Here is a 19,180-nt window from a genome sequence, read left to right as displayed (position 1 = left end):
GAATCTTAAGTTCCGGAAGTGAGGTCATTCTGGCGGGAGTTAGAACGCAGGCGCTGGGCGTGCGGCTTGTAGAGGTTTATTTATTCCTCAGGTCCTGGGCGCAGCGGAGGTCGTAGGTGAGTGCAGTAATTGTATCTAGCGCACCATTTACTGCATGTAGAGCACAACATGCACGTGACTTTATGTATAGAAAATGAGTAAAGTTCTGACGTTAATATGATTCAGCGCTATAAGGAGCTTATGTAGTGCTGTTGCAGTGTACATATTGGTGGAGATTTATAAAAACTGGTAAAAAACTGGTGTATAGGAAAAGAAGAGGATGTGGTATTAGTAACCATTTAGATACCAGCTTGCTTTTTTTTTATTTTTTATATGAAAGCTGCAATCTGGTTGCTATGAGCAACGCCTCTATGTTTTAGCCTTAATAATCCTATATGGACACAGTGGAATTCTCAGAGTTTTTTTTAAATGTACAGATGTGTTATACCATGACTATGGAGAATATATAGCTTTATCACTTCTAGGTACATTGGGGCAGATTTATTAATGTATGACAAGTAGAAATGTGACAGACACTACGCCAGGTCTGAGCGGTCCTTGTTTTTAGCCTACAGTAGTTTTGCCCGGGTGATATTTATGGTGCGTGCTGTACGGGGTAGAGATATTAGCGTGATAATAAATCGTCCTAATAATAGCAGCGATGTGTAGGCTGTGAGATGTCCCGTTTCTATTTTCAGATTCTATGATCGTCCAAATTAGAGGATATTTTATTGGAATTCTTCATTTCTGGTCTCGTTATCCAGTGGCGATGACTTGTGGGGTCTAATAGATCGTCACTGCCATATATTACATGGGCGGCTAAATCTCGATTTTCATTCTATAAGGGCTTGCGCTCACGGCCATATTATCACTCCGTTATATAAGTAGCTATATTAGGGCTTTCATAAAGGTGCATTTGCCCTCTACCTCCTTATGACTCCAATCTATACAAGCTTGATTCTGTGCACGAGTCTCTTGTGTGTGCATGAGCGCTAAGTCTGTTCCCGCAGTACTTTATATGCGGTCGTAGGGTGTCCACTTTTTTTCCATTATTTTCAATAAAGCTCTTGGCTTTCGCTTACTAAAAAAGACTCTTGAACACGGGCATCTTCTCTCCTAAATCTGCCCCTTATGGCAAGGGGTTATATATTGCAGACCACCCCTATGAGAAGTCTCCTGTAAAGACAGAAAGGCCAGGTCGCTCACACAGGTTTTGGTGTCATTTTTTTATTTTCATGAGCCAAACTTAGCAGTAGATCCAAAAGGAAAGAAATCTATAAAGAAATGACTTTATTTTCTGTCCACTCCTGTTTGGAGAAAAAAAAAAATAATGTATAGAATGGATTTAGTAATTTTTGCAATGAATATGCCGAGTGTGAATATATCCTAAGATTTCTGAACTCCTTATAGCTATGAATATGAATAAACATACAGATATATTGGTGAATAGCGTGCGTCGCTTCATTGTCTTGACCATATTAGCATTACTGTAAACAAGGGTGTTTTCTATTATAGATGGACGGCCTATACAGCTGGTCCCCCCCCATTGTCCAGACATTACAGGTGTAAAGTGTACGCTGAGGTTCTAGACATGTCTGATGACTCCCTGTGGTTCAGACCTGAGTGCATTGTGTTGGAAATTATCTTTAATTCAATGAACATTTGTTGAATCGAAAAACAAGTATATTTCTGCAGTACCAGATAATAACCTAAAAGGATTAGAGGCAGACACGCTTTGTTGGTTAAAGGTGTATTTCCAAAATCGACAATGATCACCACAAGATAGGTGATAATTGTCTGAATGCCAGGACCCCCACCGATTGCAAGAAAGGGGGTCCCGAACCCTTCCTTCCTCATTGCAACCCCTCTGCAGTGAGGAGGAGTTTGAATGGTGCGTCAATGGAGCATCTGCACACGGCTCCATGCAATGTCTATGAAAATGATGGAAATAGCCGAGCCTAAAGGAGTATTTTTATTATGCTGCTAATATATATTTAGTACGACCTCTGCATATAGATTTTACAGGAATGAATGAATCTGTTATGCTATTTAGGCTGGGTTTACACATGCGTTGTGCCATTCCGTTGTTCTGCTTCGTCAGAGGAACAGAACTAGGAAATAACGTAACCAAAGGTTGCGTTGCACAATGGGCGCCGCCGGCGGCTGTCAGAAGCCATTGACTTTAATAAGTTCTGTTGGCTTCCTATAGGTGTCTGATTTTACCAGAGACAATAATGCAGCATTCTCCGCCATGGTCTCCAGTAATCTCTGGTAAACATTGCTGGATCTGCAACGGAGGCCACTGAGGGTATATTCGCACAGAGTGTTTTCAGCCGTTTTTCGGGCCGTTAACGTCGCGAAAAATCGGAAGCAGAACGCCTCCAAACATCTGCCCATTGATTTCAATGGGAAAAACGGCGTTCTGTTCCGACGGGGTGTTTTTTACGCGGCCGTTTCTCAAAACTGCCGCGTAAAAAAAGGCCGTGAAAAGGAAGTGCATGTAACTTCTTCAGCCGTTTTTTATAGACTCTATAGAAAAACAGCTCCAAAAACGTCCGTTAAAAACGCGGCGAAAAACGCGACTTTGATTAAAAAAAGGTCTGAAAATCAGGAGCTGGTTTCCCTTGAAAATAGCTCCGTATTTTGAGACCTTTTTTATTTTGTGTGTACACAAAGCCTTACAGATCCTCTGATGCAGATGTGAATGAAGCCTTATTTAGTCAAGTGATTCAAAGACTACTACACATATCAAGCGGCAGATATCTCACAAACTGATATTGAGGCATCTGTCTATCCTTGGACTGGACTTCCTTTGTGCCGCTAGTGTAATCTCTGGTGGAGTGTCCACACAGATCACCATTGCATATAGATATTGTAATATGTGAGAAATATTTACTTAAAGAGGCTCTGTCACCAGATTCTCAAACCCCTATCTCCTATTGCATGTGATCGGCGCTGCAATGTAGATTACAGCAACGTTTTGTTTTTTTAAAAACTTTCATTTTTGGCCAAGTTATGAGCTATTTTATATATATGCAAATGAGCTTTGAAATGGACAACTGGGTGTTTTTTTTTTCGTTATGTCCAACTGGGCGTGTATTGTGTTTTTAACTGGGCGTGTTTACGTGTATGACGCTGACCAATCAGTGACCACTCAGTGTCATACACTCCTCTCCATTCATTTACACAGCAGCGATGTGCAGCCACATAAACAGAGATTAACGTTAATCAAGTGTCCTGATAATGAATACACATGATCATCCAGCCTGGACGTCATGTGTATTCAGAATCCTGACACTTCTGAATCTTTTCTGTGAGATTCCAGCAAGTGAAACGAAATCTCGCGAGATTACGCGTGGCTTGCGGGAATCTCACAGAAAAGATTCAGAAGTGTCAGGATTCTGAATACACATGACGTCCAGGCTGGATGATCATGTGTATTCATTATCAGGACACTTGATTAACGTTAAAGGGAATGTGTCGCAAATGAAACCTTTTTTTTTTAAGTGTCGTTACTTATTTCTATTATATTTTTTAAGTTTTTTGCTGTATTTTTATTTTTTTTTCCGTATGGTGGAAAGTATTAAAAATTAAATAATAATTTGACATGTTTTCCAATGTTGGCCACCAGAGGGAGCACTTCCCAGAATTACAGCAAGGTGAATAAGGCAAAGCAACCTGACTCACAGCTGCCATAAATGTGGGAGGGAACCTCACCCCCCCTCTCACAAGCCAGGTAAAGGTGTCTTCAAATTGCTAAGCAGTGTCTAGCAGCCATATTGGGTGTGATTCTGCAGCTGGAAGAAGTTAGGCTTTATTCAGACGAACGTGAATTACGTCCGTGCAACGCGCGTGATTTGCACGCGCGTTGCACAGACCTATATTAGTCAATGGGGCCGTGCTGACATGTCCGTGATTTTTACTCAGCGTGAGTCCGCTGAAAAAAAGTCACAACATGTCCGTTCTTTGGGCGTTTTTCGCGCATCACGCACCCATTGAAGTCAATGGGTGCGTGAAAACCACGCATGTCGCACGGAAGCACTTCCGTGCGAACAGCGTGATTCGCGCAACAGCTGTCAAAAGGATGAATGAAAACAGAAAAGCACCACGTGCTTTTCTGTTTACAAACATCTAAATGGAGTGTCATAATGATGGCGGCTGCGCGAAAAGCACGCAGCCGCGCATCATATGCTGCTGCCCCACGGAGCTGTTAAGTGGCTTTTGCGCACACAAAACGCCGAGTTTTTGCGTGCGCAAAAACGACACGCTCGTGTGAATGAGGCCTTATAGGACACACCAAAAGGCTAAGTGTATGTTCACACGCTTACTAAACAAAGGGAAAACAGCTCCTGATTTTCAGCCATTTTTTAATCAAACTCGCGTTTTTTAACGGCCGTTTTTGGAGCTGTTTTTCTATAAAGTCAATGAAAAACGGCTCCAAAAACGTCCCAAGAAGTGATGTGCACTTCATTTTGGTCGGGCGTCTTTTTACGTGCCGTTTTTGGAAAACTACCACGTAAAAAACGCCCTGTCGGAACAGAACGCCGTATTTCCCATTGAAACCAATGGGCAGATGCTTGTAGGCGTTCTGCTTCCGATTTTTCAGCTGAAAACATTGTGTGTGAACATACCCCTAGGGTATGTACACACGCTAACTGCATTTACGTCTGAAATGACGGAGCTGTTTTCAGGAGAAAACAGCTCCGTCATTTCAGACGTAATTGCTCGTACTTGCGTTTTGCAAGGCGTCAATTACGGCCGTAATTTGGAGCTGTTCTTCATTGAATTCAATGAAAAACGGCTCAAATTACGTCCCAAGAAGTGTCCTGCATATAATGTATATAAGTGTCCTGCACTTCTTTGCCGAGGCTGTTATTTTATATCTGGTTATATCTGCGTCTGGGAAAGCTGGGTGACCACCATTACCCCTCATACTGGAGTGTTTAGGGATGTGACTAATGAACCTCTCACACTCCAGTACGAGGGGTAATGGTGGTCACCCAGCTTTCCCAGACCCCTGAACGGTAAATCTGTCTAATTGTGCTGAGACCGAGAGGTTCATTAGTCACATCCCCAAACAGTCTCGGAACAACTAGAGGGATTTACCGTTCAGGGGTCTGGGAAAGCTGGGTGACCACCATTACCCCTCCTACTGGAGTGTGAGAGGTTCATTAGTCACATCCCTAAACATTCCAGTATGAGGGGTAATGGTGGTCACCCAGCTTTCCCAGACGCAGATATAGCCAGGAAAGGGCTGGATGGACGGGCTTCACACAAGGGAGGGGGGGGGCCGTTTCGGGGGGGGGCCGTCGGGAGGGGGGCGTCGGGCGGGGGTGCCCGTCAGGGGTCACGAGAGCGGGGGTCTGTGAGGTAGAGAGTGGGACATGCAGAGACACGCATCTTACCTGCAGTGCAGCTGGTCTTCAAGATGGCGCCTGCTCTCTCCCTGCAAACAGCTGCTCTGCTCTGTCTGACTCTGACCTGCGTCTGCGCAGGACAGAGCCATAGTGCAAAGTCAATGGGACGGGTCCCGTTCATTGACTCCTATGGACTGAGCTGCCGTATTCCATGTCTGTATGTGTCGTTAATCGACACATACAGAAATGGAAAAAGAAATGGCAGCCCCCATAGGGAAGAAAAAGTGTAAAAATAAAAAAAAGTAACACACAAATTAATACAAACGTTTTTAATAAAACACTAACATCAAACTGATATTAAAAAAAATATTTTGGTGACACTGTTCCTTTAATCTCTGTGTATGTGGCTGCACAGCGCTGCTGTGTAAATCAATGGAGATGAGTGTATGACGCTGACTGGTCACTGATTGGTCAGCGTCATACACGTAAACACGCCCAGTTAAAAACACAATACACGCCCAGTTGGGCATAACGAAAAAAACACGCCCAGTTGTCCATTTCAAAGCTCATTTGCATATATATAAAATAGCTCATAACTTGGCCAAAAATGAATGTTTTAAAAAAAACAAAACAAAAAAAAACGTTACTGTTATCTACATTGCAGCGCCGATCACATGCAATAGGAGATAGGGATTTGAGAATCTGGTGACAGAGCCTCTTTAATAATAAATGCATTTTACAGTTAAATGTTTGGTGTGCATAACCCAGACTTGTACAGATCGCTAGATCGAGCCATGTACAGTTTTAAAGCTTGTCATACACCTATTTTAGACAGATATTACAGTCGGGTCCTGAGGCATTCAGTCTAATGTGCCTGCCCAATGGACAGAGGCTTGAGAAAAGGAAGAACAAATAAATTGGAATGATTACATTTTAATTTGCCAGATCATTTCTTGTTCTGGAAATCGGCTTCACCAGGTGTCCTCAACAGCCATTTATACCTCTGTTCCTATTGAATTAAACATGCAAGCCCATCTCATCGGTGTGCATGTTTATGAATGAGTCGGACAGGATAGCATTTCAGCTGACCGTTCTCCTGTCTATGGCCAGCCTTATGGGGGAATACTCTTCTGAATTGTCAGTTTTTGGGTAGAGTTTACCTTTTTTAATCCATATATAATTATATAGATTATTATCCCTATATGCATAATGACTTCTAACATTATTTTCCTTTTATTAAAGGTCGAGATTGTTCTAGTTTTTTGGATGAAAAGTGTCAGGCTTCCATGATGACCAAACTAACAAAAGACATCCTATTGAAAAAAGGCCTCCCAAAATCAAACCATCTGAAGGGCTTGAAGACACTGAAGTATGTGAATTTATAACTAGTAAGGCCGGTTCACACGTGGCATAAACACTGCATTTTGCATTGTGGAAAATCCGCAGAGTATTACAGTAGCAGCAAAGTGAATGAGATTTGGAACAAATCTCATTCACACGCTGTGTAAAAAAAACTCGGCTAAAAAAACTTTCATAAATTGACCTGCGGTATGTTTTTTTGAAATCCGCAGCATGTCATTTTATGTAGCGGAATCGCTTCTTTTCTTTTGCAGGTTTTCCCCATTGAATTCAATGTGAAGGTAAAACCTGCAACAAATAGCAGGTTTTGGGATTTTTGCGGCGGAAACTGTGATTCTGCCGCAAAAATAGCAACTCAGGGAAAAAAAAAAAAAGATTAGACTTACCCAGAATGCTTTGCTACTGCGTCCAGCCCGGCCTCCAGGGATGACGTTTTATCTCATGTGACCGCTGCAGCGGTCACGTGGGTTGAAACGTCATCCCGAGAGGCCGGGCTTCAGGATGTCAGAGGGACGCGTCACCGTTTTATCAACAGAAATGTGTTAGCAGGAATTTTAAGGAATAAATAAAATTAATTGTAGAATCTTCCAATTGATTCTAGCAAGTCACTAGTTGCTAAAAGTTTGCATTGAAAAAAATAATAATATGACTGATGTAAATAATAGATAAAAAATATATTATATTAAGTGTAAATGTCTGATTTCTGTTTTGTACAGTTTATCAAAAATGCAACTGGACACAAAAGACATTGATCCCCAGTATTTCTCCCAAATGCTAAATCTTGAGGAACTGAATATCTCCAATAACAACCTGTCTGAACTTCCAGGAAAGCTCAGTCTTCCTAAGCTCAAAGTTCTAAACTTCAGCGACAATCAGGTTGACGATGTTACCATTTTAAGACAGTTTCCCAATCTGGAAGAGGTTATGTATGAGGATAATCTATACCTGACGGTAAGTAGTCACATCACAAGACATTGTGTTTGTACTCAATAACTACAGTAGGAGATTGTAGTACAAAGCATTTTTTTAAATTTTTTTTTTTTTGCTCCCATAGGTTAGCGACAATTACAAAGTTTGTTGTCTTCTCCCTAAACTTCGACGACTGAATAATAAAGATATAACTTCTCTAGCCAATCACATTAGGTTTGTCAACCACAGGGAGCTGAGCAGCAGGGTAAGTGTAGATGAGCGTCAGCAGTGCTAACAATATCTGCAAAGTCTCAAGTAATTTGGATAATTGACAATTTACCTATACTCAGGTATTTGGAGAGAAGTTGCAAATGTGCACTGACTTCATTGCATTAGCATAAAAATGTAACAGAACTCTGTGGGTGTTAAGATACATGCAAATATAAGATACATTGAATATTTATATGAGTAAAATTAAAATGATCGCTATTTTGATCAGATTGTGTGAACCCAATTTTGACAAGGAGACCTCATTCTGATGGATCACTACATTAATGGGGTTATCCGGAATGTGAACATTGTTTATTAGGGGCTGGAAATGAAATAAACAAAAAAAGCAAGACTTACCTATCCCTGCCCCTGCCGATCCAGCACTGTGGCTGCGTTGGCACTCCCAGTGGTTGTTTACATGCACGTAGCATGTGACCGCTGCAGCCAATCAAAGGGCTTAGCGGGGCTCTCTGGTGATAAATCGTGTTACTGGCATAATGTGTATAAATGATGACTTTCCTAGCAGCAGATATTACTTTTTCTACACCCACTTTTAATGTAAAGTAATCGGAGACAGCATACATTTTATATACTGCTCTCTCCTTCCATTCTTATAGGTTGAATCATACTGGGAAAAGAACTACAAAGACAAATTGTCCGATAAACCTTCCCCGGGATTGATCAAATCTGTTAGTAAGGAATTTCTGAAATCTGTGGGGAATCACGTCAAGTATGGACCAAATTCACTCAAAGACTTTACCAAGTGGAAAGTAAGATTGCAGATCACAGATATGTAGTAATCTGTCACGTCCTGGCATCCTTTATCTTTAGGGAAGCCATTAGGCCAGATTCACACATTGTGGTTTTTTTCTTTTACAAAGCCAGGAGTAGATTTTAAAGGGAGGAAAAATATAAAGAAAAGACCTCACCTTTCTATATCTATTCCTTGTTTTGACTTTAAAAGACGCATCAAAAACTGTAGTGTGAGAATGTGACCTTCTAAATATATGTTATATTTTCTCCAAATTATTTTAAATAATAGCAGTGAAATGTGGGATTGTTTTAGAAACATTCACAGGCAGAAGTTGTGCTAAATCATTTTAACCCCTTCCCTCCGCAGCCATTTTTCGGATTTTCACTTTTGTTTTTTCCTTCCCACATTCCAAAAGCCAGAACTCTTTTATTTTTCCATCAATATTGCCGTATGAAGCCCCATGCACACGACCGTAAAAAAACCTCCGTTTTTGCGGACCGCAACTGCAGTCCGCAAAAATGGACCCATTCACTTTCATTGAACGCGGACACCTTTCCGTAGCACTACGGGTGGGTGTCCGTGCCGTAGAAATGTTCCGAAAATTATGGAACATGTCCATTCTTTTGCATTTTGCGAGCCGAGCTCCGATACTTTGTATGGGAGCACGGCCCGAAAATGCGGGTGGCAGTTGGCGGCCAGCCGTGCCCGCAATCGCGGGCCGTGATTGCGGGCACCGTCGTGTGCATGGGGCCTGAGGGCTTGTTTTTTGCGGGACGAGTTGTAGATTTTCACAGCACCATTTTTTGTACCATATAATGTAGTGGGAAACGAGAAAAAAATATATATGTGGGGTGGAATAGGAAAAAAACAGAGATTCCTCAACCTTTTGGGTGGTTTTGTTTTTACGGCGTTCACCGTATGGTAAAAACGGCATGTTAACTTTATTCTGCGGGTCAATGCGATTACAGCGATACCAAATTTCTATAGTTTTCTTTGTTTTTTACTACTTTTACGAGGAAAAAACTGATTGTGAAAATAAAATTTGAGTTTTTGTCGCCACATTCTGAGAGCCATAACGGTTTTATTTTTCTGTCGATTTAGCCGTGTGAGGGCTTATTTTTTGCGGGGCGAGCTGCAGTTTATATTGTACCATTTTGGGGTACGTGAGACTTTTTGATCACTTTTTATTTCATTTTTTGTGGGAGAAGAAGGGACCAAAAAACAGCAATTCTGATGTTTTATTTTTTCAATTTTTATGGCGTTCACCGTGCGGAGTAAACAATGATATATTGTAATAGTTCAGACTTTTTCGGACGCGTTGATACGTTAGCTGTTTACTTTTTTTACATTGTGTTTGAGGGAAAATGGGAAAAGTTTTTTTTTTTTTGAGCTTTTAATTTTTTCATTTTTTTTTTATTTGTTAAAAAAACCTTTTATTTTACTGTTTTTTTACTTGTCCCCCAGGGGACTTTAACCAGCGATCGTTAGATCGCATGCACGATATACTGCAATACTAATGTATTGCAGTATATCGCGATTCTGAAAGTCCCCTATGAAGCCCTGCCGGAGGCAGAGCTTCATAGGAGTACAAAGATGGCGGACCTGGGGGACTTCGTCAGGCTGCCGTGCCAACCAACGGCTCCCCCCGATCTCGCTGCGGCGGGGCCGTTGGGACGTTACAGGGGGTCGCCCCTCTGTTTTTAGTCATTTAGATGCCGCGATCGCTATTGAACGCGGCATTTAACAGGTTTAACAAGCAGGATCGCGCTCGAACGGGATCCCGCTCGTTACCCGGATGTGTTGGCTCTAACACACAGCCAACACACTCGCTCTATGGAGCTGTCTCAGCCCGTGAGCCCGCTCCATATTCTCCCATTTGGCGTACACCGTGTATATACGGCGGATGTCGGGAAGGGGTTAATGGTATTCTAATCCCAGAACAAATGTTAATGTTGGAGAAATAAAAATCAAATATTACTAAGGGTGGCTTTGCTTGCTTTGATAAGGCATCCCAATCAACAATTTTTGACTTATTTTGAAGCTGACTTAAGATAGTCAAAATCGTGATTGGAAATCTTCAGAAATGCAATTTTTTTTTATTGTAGGATCAGCAGATTGATGTGCGCAAATGCTTGATGGTCCTGCAATAAAAATGGGTGCCGCGATGAAAAACTGTCTAGTAGTGTGCCAATGGTGATTGTGACTACAATTTCTACTTCATCGCAATGTAAAGGTCACATTGTACGTTACTATCACGATCAGGAGCTATAGTCAAATCAATAATCGAATAGCTGAATCATAGAGGTTATGGAATCATGTAAAGTAACTCTCACCATTACTTATTTATGGAAATAGATTCCAGTACAGAAAAGGGAGAAACCCTTTAGGCTAGATACAGATGAGCGTGTCCGATTTGGTCACGTAAAAAATACCGCGTTTTTCCTACATTTCTTGTCCGTGTGCGTTGCGTTTTGGCATCAGTGTGCTTTGTGTGTGGCATGCGTTTTTCACGTCCGTGCAAGCACTTTTTTTTTTTTTTTGTTAATTTTTATGCTTTTCAATGTATTTGATGCGTGAAACACGGACAGCACACGGATGTTGTCCGTGGTTTTCACGCACGTATAGACTTCAATCGGCGACTAGGTGAAAATGCACCAATATAGGACATGCAGAGATTTTCACGCAACGGACACATGCTGCGTGAAAAACAACGAATGTGTCAATGGCTCCATTGAATTGCCTAGGACTGCGTGCTGTGAGTGATTTCAACAAGCATTACGCTTGTCTGAATGAGCCCTTACTGTCCGAATACGTTCATAAAATACTGTCGCATAAGCAAGCCTTTTTTTTTTTTACTCTTGGCACAGGTGCAAGTTATTGCAGAAAATTTGATATCCTCTTTGTTTGGTGAAAAGAAACGGAGTAATGAACAGGAGTTTGAGCAAGCGTCTTCAAGTAGTGAGGCAGAGGTGAGTTTAATTGTGATGTTCGTCATTTAAAGGCGTTGTCAAGAATTCGAAAAACATGGCTGGTTTTTTTCCAAAAACCGTTCCACATCTGTCCATGGGTTGTGTCTGGTAATGCAGCTCATCTATAAAATTTAATGGGGCTGAGCTGCAGTGCAGCGCACGACCTGTGGACAGTTCAGCCATTGTTTTTGAATGAAAGCCGCCATGTTTTTCTAATCCTGTTTAACCCCTTTAATATACTAAGTTTGCCTAGAAACCAAATAAAGGAAATTTTAACAATATTTCACTGTTGCAGGCAATGTGCTTTAGGGTCCCTCAGACGGCAATGAAGCTTGTTTTTGTGACTGTCATAGTATGGAAAAATATAGGTTTACCAACATCTGCTTTAATACAAGGATCAATGCTTTCATGACCTCTCTAGTAATAACTAGACCTACATTAATATGGGACAGTCCTGGGCAGGATGACTATAAAATCCATGACACAGGTCTTGCACAGCTGTAATATGTCTGCAACAACTGGACCACGTGCAGTTCCAATGAACGGGATTTGATCTAGGTTCGGGTTCATTATAATTACGGGGCGGGGTGGTATGGATGTTGCGGCTATTATACAGATGCTAAAATGCAGGCATTTTTATGGCCGCGTAAAACCAGCCATAGGTGTCAGAAAGGTCTACTATAGAATTTTACTATTTTGGGAAAGTCGTGAACAATGTCGGAATAGGCAAATAAAGTTTTGTTGTGACTGCATTTTGTTTGTTTGCTTTGCTGGTACAGTCCACAATCTATGTGCATGTAATAGATTTTATCTCTTTAGTAGTAAACATCAGTGACAACTTTAAGTAATAATATTGGGAAAGTTAATCTGGCAAATGTTGGGTTGTAAAGCTTCAACAAAACGTATTACTTGATCAACCAATCTTCAACCTTTCACCTCATTCTGAGCCTGAATGATGTCGCTAGTTTCTAGATTGATTGTATTTTATACTGTATTTAGACTTGTTTAAATATTGATGATCTACATATTTAAATAGTTTTGGAAGGATATAATGTGTAAAGCTGCTCATCATATATAAATATATCATAACTACACCTAGGCCTGATATGCTAAAATTCACTCTTTAACTGTTGTATAGGCCCCAGTTACACCAAGTAAGAAAAAATCACAAAATGCAGAAACCGATTGTGAGAGGACAACCCCATCCAGGAAGCTCAGGTCAAGTGCAGAAACTGATTGTGCTGTGGGGTCGCCATCTAAGAAACTCAGGTCAAGTGCAGAAACTGATTGTGCTGTGGGGTCGCCATCTAGGAAACTCAGGTCAAGTGCAGAAACTGATTGTGCGGTGGGAACGCCATCCAAGAAACTCAGATCAAGTGCAGAAACTGATTGTTTGGTGGGAACGCCATCCAAGAAACTCCGATCAAGTGCAGAAACTGATTGTGTGGTGGGATCGAGATTGAAGAAGCTCAGGTCAAGGGCAGAAACTGATGGTGAGGCGGGATCACCATCCAAGAGGCTTAGATCAAGGGCAGAAGCTGATTGTGAGGCAGGATCACCATCGAAGAGGCTCAGATCGAGGGCAGAAGCTGATTGTGAGGCGGGATCGCCACAGAAGAGGCTCAGATCAAGGACAGAAACTGATTGTGAGGTGGGATCGTCATCGAAGAGGATCAGCTCAAGGACGGAAACTGATTGTGAGGTGATATCTCCCACTAAAAGGCTGCGGTCGAGTGATGTACTTGCAATTGTATTGTTATGTTAGCAAGGAGGTCAAGCAAATTACAAGAAAACCCACTAAAATGTACTCCGGTCAAGGATAAACAGGATAGTACACCCATAAAGTAACAACCCAATTGTTGATTAATAACTCCCACAAGTGCGTCTTTCGGTTCTCCTACACAGGCCAATTATCGGGCAAACGAGCGTTAACAGAAATCTCCTTACCGATCATTGCCCTGTGTAAACAATCAGCCGATGAACGAGCAAATTATCGTTTATAGGCTGATTGTATCAGCCAAAAATATAATCGTTGTGGGCAGCACATCTCCTTGTGTAAACAGGGAGACGTGCTGTCGGCATGATAAAAATGTATGGAGACGAGCGATCATAGTAACGAGCACTCGTCCCCATACATACTTCCTTTTGAGCAAACGTGCCGTTTAACGAGGTGTCTCGTTGATCGGCGTTCCGTTCATTTACATGGCCCATGTCAGGCCATGTAAGAGGACCCTTTAAGGAGTACGCTATCAAAGCAAGTAGAAGACAGGATAATAACTAGTGGGAAAGAAAAGAAAGGCCAAAGCAAGAAAGTGAGTATGCTTGTGACTCCTTGGCTGTTCTGACTGAATTAGTTTAAGGAAAAATAATTAATATTCAATCTAATGAAGGACTAATCACGCTATAACTAAAAGGTTATACAACTTAAAAAATGGTGACATTTTCATGCCGTGCTCCCATACAAAAAAATTAGGACATGCTCCATATTTCCCGGCACGGACACCCTTCCAGAGCGATACGTAAAGGTGTCCGCCGCTAATAGAACCAGGCGGGTCCGTAATTGCAGAGTTTTTTTTATGGTGTGCATGGGGCCTAACATATTTACTACAATTTACGCCAACTAGTGGAAATTAATTCAGTGGTGCATGGACAGCCAAAGAGGAAACAATTTTATTAAGAGACGTTTGTCTCTTAATAAATTTGTTGCATCTTACTCTAGCTCTTTTTTAATTAAGACACATTCATACGTTTAATACATCTCCCCCAAAGTATATTACAAAGTTGTACAGTTTTTACCAAAAAAACAAAAAACCTTTAATTCAACAGCAAACATTTGTTATTTCTTATTTATTTTGAAGCTTCTTTTGTCTCTTAAACTGGACTCCACATGTAATATGTTTTTATTATTCTCAATTACAATTTCTTTCCTTTATTTTTAGAATCAGTTGGATTTGGAACCACTTCATTTTCTTCAGTCTCACAGCAAAGATAATGACCGTGATGATTTCCGCACTCAGTTATGGTCCTGTGCATTTGAACCTAATCTGGATTCTACTCGGTCCAGTAAAGGTGAGAAAATATTGCTTAGAAGTATGACCTAAATATTAACAACTTAATGGCCCGGCCTGCAAAGGCTTTAATGACCAGCTAAAATTTTCCGGTGACTTGACCAAAGAGGGGAGTCCTCTTTGATCACTCTTCGGGACCGCAGTGATCAAAGGGTTAAACAGCTGGGGTCGGAATTATTTCCAATCTCAGCTGTGTTCAGGATGCTTCTCTAAGTTCAGGAGCTGTTGGTTATGCTGTAGACAAAAGACATGCACCGCCTGCTGTCAAAAGACGGTTGGCGGTCTCTAAGTAGTTAAATGGCGAATTGCCCTATATTGCTGCACATAAAATTGGATTACTTTTATATACAAGAATACTCAACAGCGCTCCAGACTGATTGATACAAATATGAAAGAAAAGCGTTGAGATAAAAACCAATTGCAGCAATTGCAGAACCATGTTACATATCATACATTTCAGTTAATTTCCTACAGTGATGTTGATATATACAGTAGTGTTCAAATGTTTTTGGCAGTTGTGGAAAAATGCTGCAAAGTAAGAATGCTTTCAAAAATACAAGTGTTAATAGTTTTTTTTAATCGATTAACAAAATGAATGAACAGAAAAAAAATCTAAATCAAATCAATATTTAGTGTGATCACTCTTTGCCTTCAAAACAGCATCAATTCTTCTAGGTACACTTGCAAAAAGTAATGAATTTTGTAGGATTATAGTCCGGTGTATGATTAACCAATTATAGCAAACAGGTAATAATGATCATCAGTTTCATATGTAGCTTGAAACACAGTCATTAACTGTAACAGAGACAACTGTGTAGGGGGCTTAAAACTGGGCGAGGAACATACAAACTGCTACAAAGGTGAGGTTGTGGAAGACCGTTTCATGTCACATGTCCACCACGGCAAGACTGGGAACAGCAACAAGACCCAAGGTACTTACACTGCATTAGCAAGGCATCTCTCAAGCAAAGATTTCAAAGTAGACTGGGGTTTCAAGATGTACTGTTCAAGCTCTTTTGAAGAAGCACAAAGAAACAGGCAAAGTTGAGGACCGCAGACGCAGTGGTCGGCCAAGGAAACGTAGTACAGCAGGTCAAAGGAACATTATGCTTAATTGCCTTCAAAATCAGAAGATGTCCAGCAGTGCCATCAGCTCAGAACAGGCAGAAACCAATGGGACACAGGTACACATCTACTGTTCTGGCCAGAAGTGGTCTTCATGGAAGAATTGCGCCCAAAAAAAACATACATTCGATGTGGAAACAAGGCCAAACTACTCAACTATGCACGAAAACATGGGAACTGGGGTGCAGAAAAATGGCAGCAGGTGCTCTGGACTGATGAGTCAAAGTGTGAAATATTTGGCTGTAACAGAAGGCAATTTGTTCGCCAAAGGGCTGGAGAGCGGTACAATAATGAGTGTCTGCAGGCAACAGTGAAGCATGGTGGAGGTTCCTTGCAGTTTTGGGGCTGAATTTCAGCAAATTGAGTTGGGAATTTGGTCAGGACTAATGGTGTCCTCAATGCTGAGAAATACAGGCAGATACTCATCCATCATGCAATACCATTAGGGAGATATCTGATTGACTACAAATTTATTCTGCAGCAGGACAACAACCCCAAACACAGATAATATTAAGAACTATCTTCAGTGTAAAAAACAAGCAGCCCTGTTTTGAAGGAAAAGAGTGGTCACACCAAATATTGATTTTATTTAGATTTCTCTTCTTTTCATTCACTTTGCATTTTGTTAATTGATTAAAAAAAAGTGCAATGAACATTACATTACAGATACCATATATAAGTTCTATGTGATTTTCGCACAATCGTAATACTATTCTGCATTACTGCATTGTACAAAAAGAAAGGATGAGAATGTTAATATGCTGATGGGTACTTGCTTTTTCAGTTATTGCCACATGTGGCGGGGGATCTGTTTGTGTAATAGATTGCGAGACTGGAAAGGTTCTGAAGAAGTATAAAGTCCCTGGAGAAGTAGGTGTGATCCTTTTCATGTCGGATTGTTTTTTTTGTTTTAATATGCATGTTTTACTATAAATAGAAAATTACATAAAGGACCTGTTCACGCAGAGATTTTTGGAGCTAATTTTGATGCGGAAACCGCACCAAAATCCGCCTTCCATTAATTTCAATGGGGGGCGGAGCCATTATTTTCCAGCTCACGCTTTTAGCCGCTTGTGGGGAAAAAAAGGGACATGCTCTTTGATGCCGCGGTTCCGTCTCTGACCTCCGATTGAAATCAATGTGAGGCAGAGAGAGCGTTTTTCGTTGCATTTTTTTGCCAGCAGTGCTCAATGGCCGCGGCCGAAAAACGCATTGAAAACTGCGGCAGGAAAGTGCAGGCAGGTCAAAGTCTGCCTCAAAATTCCTGAAGGAAACTGGAACATTTTTGACAAGTTCTAGTTTGGTATAATATAGGACCAGGGGTTTTCTGTGCAATTTCCTGAGGTAGGAATCGTAGATGCAGTTTTGAATTCTTAGGCCTCATGCACACAACCGTAGCCATGTGCACGGCCGTGATTTTCGAGCCGCCCGCGAGCAGCCCACAAATGGCGGGCCATGCACATGGCCGCGTCCATTATTTTCTATGAGCCTGGCCCGCAGAACACGGCCGTAATAAGACATGTCCGTTCTTTCTGCAGTCCAGGCTCCTGGGCCATGCATGGATCGTGGCTGCAATGAGGCTGCAATTCTCCCCTGGATTTTTGGGGGAATTGCGGCCGCAAAATTATGTTCGTGTGCATGGGGACTTAGTATGACGTATTCCATAGATGGGAAATTTTTAAATATTGCTGGGCACTTTTTTCCATTTTTAGACTTTACCTACAAGATATGAATTTGATAAGATATATTAATATCTTGAAAGCTTGTTTTGTAGGAGTTTTTCACACTGGCATGGACTACTCTAACTATGATCTGCAAAGACGGACAGAAAAGAAAAATCAATGTGTTAGCAGCTGGTGGAAGATTCGGCATTGTAAAACTAATATACCCTAAAGTTGGTTTATGTTATGGTGAGATAAAAGCACATAAAAAGGCCATCTCCATCATGTGTTTCAGCCCAACACAGGACACCTTCCTCTTCAGTAAGTATTAATAAAAAAAAAAAAACCTGCATAAAAGGAAAATTCCAGCTAAGTTCTATAAATTGATATTTAAACCGTATAGGTGTTCCTTACCTGCTATTTAATTTCCTCAGTGGTGGCTGTCTTTCAGTTCTGCTCCATTAAGCTGAATTTGTGCGCCGTGGTTCTCTTTGAAAGTCTGCAGAACATTTTCTTGTATCAAAATGTGCATAAATATTTACCATGGATTTAACTCCTCACAATAAGGAGCATCACACACAAGCGTGTTTGGTCCGTGATATATGGTCCGTATGACGGACGCGTTTCCCAGACACACTGCAAGGACCCAGGTTCCTAGCATCATAGTTATCTATGACGCTAGGTGTCACTGCATCGTTGCGGGACAACTGTCCCATACTGTAATCATGTTTTCAGAACGGGATAGTTGTCCCGCAGCGAGGCAGTGACACCTAGCGTCATAGATAACGATGATGCTAGGAGCCCGGCTCCCTGCAGTGTGTTAGGTCTGGGAAATGCGGCCGACGTACGGACCGTATATCAAGGACCAAACACGGTCGTGTGCGAGGCTCCTAAAACAAATGAAATTCTCTGTAAATCCAGAACCAATCCTGCAGCAGAATAGAGCGTCCTACAGATTATAAAATCTGTAGCATGCTCTATCCGGACTGATTTTTCCTCTGTGTGAATGGGGTTTGTTCTAAACTCTATTCACCTGTTTTGTACTGTACTTTGTTGCAGATTTTCTGTGCAGAATTTGCCTTAAAGGGAATGTGTCGCTAGAATTATTATTTTTTTTTTTTAGTTAAACAGTTATTATATACATGATTACACATTGTTCTATTTTGTTTGAATTTTTTCACAAGTCAGGAAATATTGTAAATTTGATTCTAATTTATAACATTTCCATGTGCTGGTCACTAGAGGGAGCAATTCCCAAAATTGCAGCATTGGCATGTGGTAAAGCAACCTCATTGCTTTTTGCTGCAAAACTGGAGAAGACACACTCACTCTAGTGTGCTTAAACAATCCCCCTCCTTTATCCTGGCTAGTGCCAGGAGAAAGGAGGAGGTTGAATGTTCAAACCTCCTACACTGTGTGCCGCCATTTTTTGAGCGAATGCACAGTGTAGTAGGCTTACATACAGTGGTAATCCCACAGTAAAACACGAACATACACAAACATAACTTACCTGCTCCTGCCGCCGCTCCCTCCGCTCCTAGTCCTTGCTTCTGAACACATGTCCGGAAGCTGCGACCGGAAGTCGTCATCTTACTGTCCGGCCGCGGCTTATGGTCCACATGAAAATGGCGCCGGATGTCGCTCTGCCGAACACCTTCCTTTTGGTCTG

At 41.4% G+C, this 19,180-nt stretch overlaps 1 protein-coding gene across 2 annotated transcripts in view; it reads left to right on the top strand.

Moving 5' to 3' along the window:
- Positions 1 to 36: 36 nt before the first annotated feature.
- LRWD1 (leucine rich repeats and WD repeat domain containing 1) overlaps positions 37 to 19,180 on the top strand; it is a 37,191-nt gene continuing 18,047 nt past the window's right edge. For both annotated transcript variants that reach the window (XR_012881561.1, XM_075854194.1), the window contains exons 1-10: positions 37 to 116; positions 6,639 to 6,765; positions 7,472 to 7,706; positions 7,810 to 7,929; positions 8,552 to 8,704; positions 11,556 to 11,657; positions 12,796 to 13,359; positions 14,597 to 14,726; positions 16,635 to 16,720; positions 17,625 to 17,832. Coding sequence is in view for 1 of the 2 variants with exons in the window: in XM_075854194.1 (XP_075710309.1) it covers positions 6,683 to 6,765; positions 7,472 to 7,706; positions 7,810 to 7,929; positions 8,552 to 8,704; positions 11,556 to 11,657; positions 12,796 to 13,359; positions 14,597 to 14,726; positions 16,635 to 16,720; positions 17,625 to 17,832 (1,681 nt within the window). In the remaining variant the exon portion in view is untranslated. The remainder of the gene's footprint in view (positions 117 to 6,638; positions 6,766 to 7,471; positions 7,707 to 7,809; positions 7,930 to 8,551; positions 8,705 to 11,555; positions 11,658 to 12,795; positions 13,360 to 14,596; positions 14,727 to 16,634; positions 16,721 to 17,624; positions 17,833 to 19,180) is intronic.

The sequence above is a fragment of the Rhinoderma darwinii genome, chromosome 2 (assembly GCF_050947455.1).
Source record: "Rhinoderma darwinii isolate aRhiDar2 chromosome 2, aRhiDar2.hap1, whole genome shotgun sequence".
Lineage (NCBI taxonomy): Eukaryota > Metazoa > Chordata > Amphibia > Anura > Rhinodermatidae > Rhinoderma > Rhinoderma darwinii.
The sequence above is the reverse complement of the archived record's forward strand: the minus strand, read 5'-3'. Positions and strand labels throughout refer to the sequence as shown.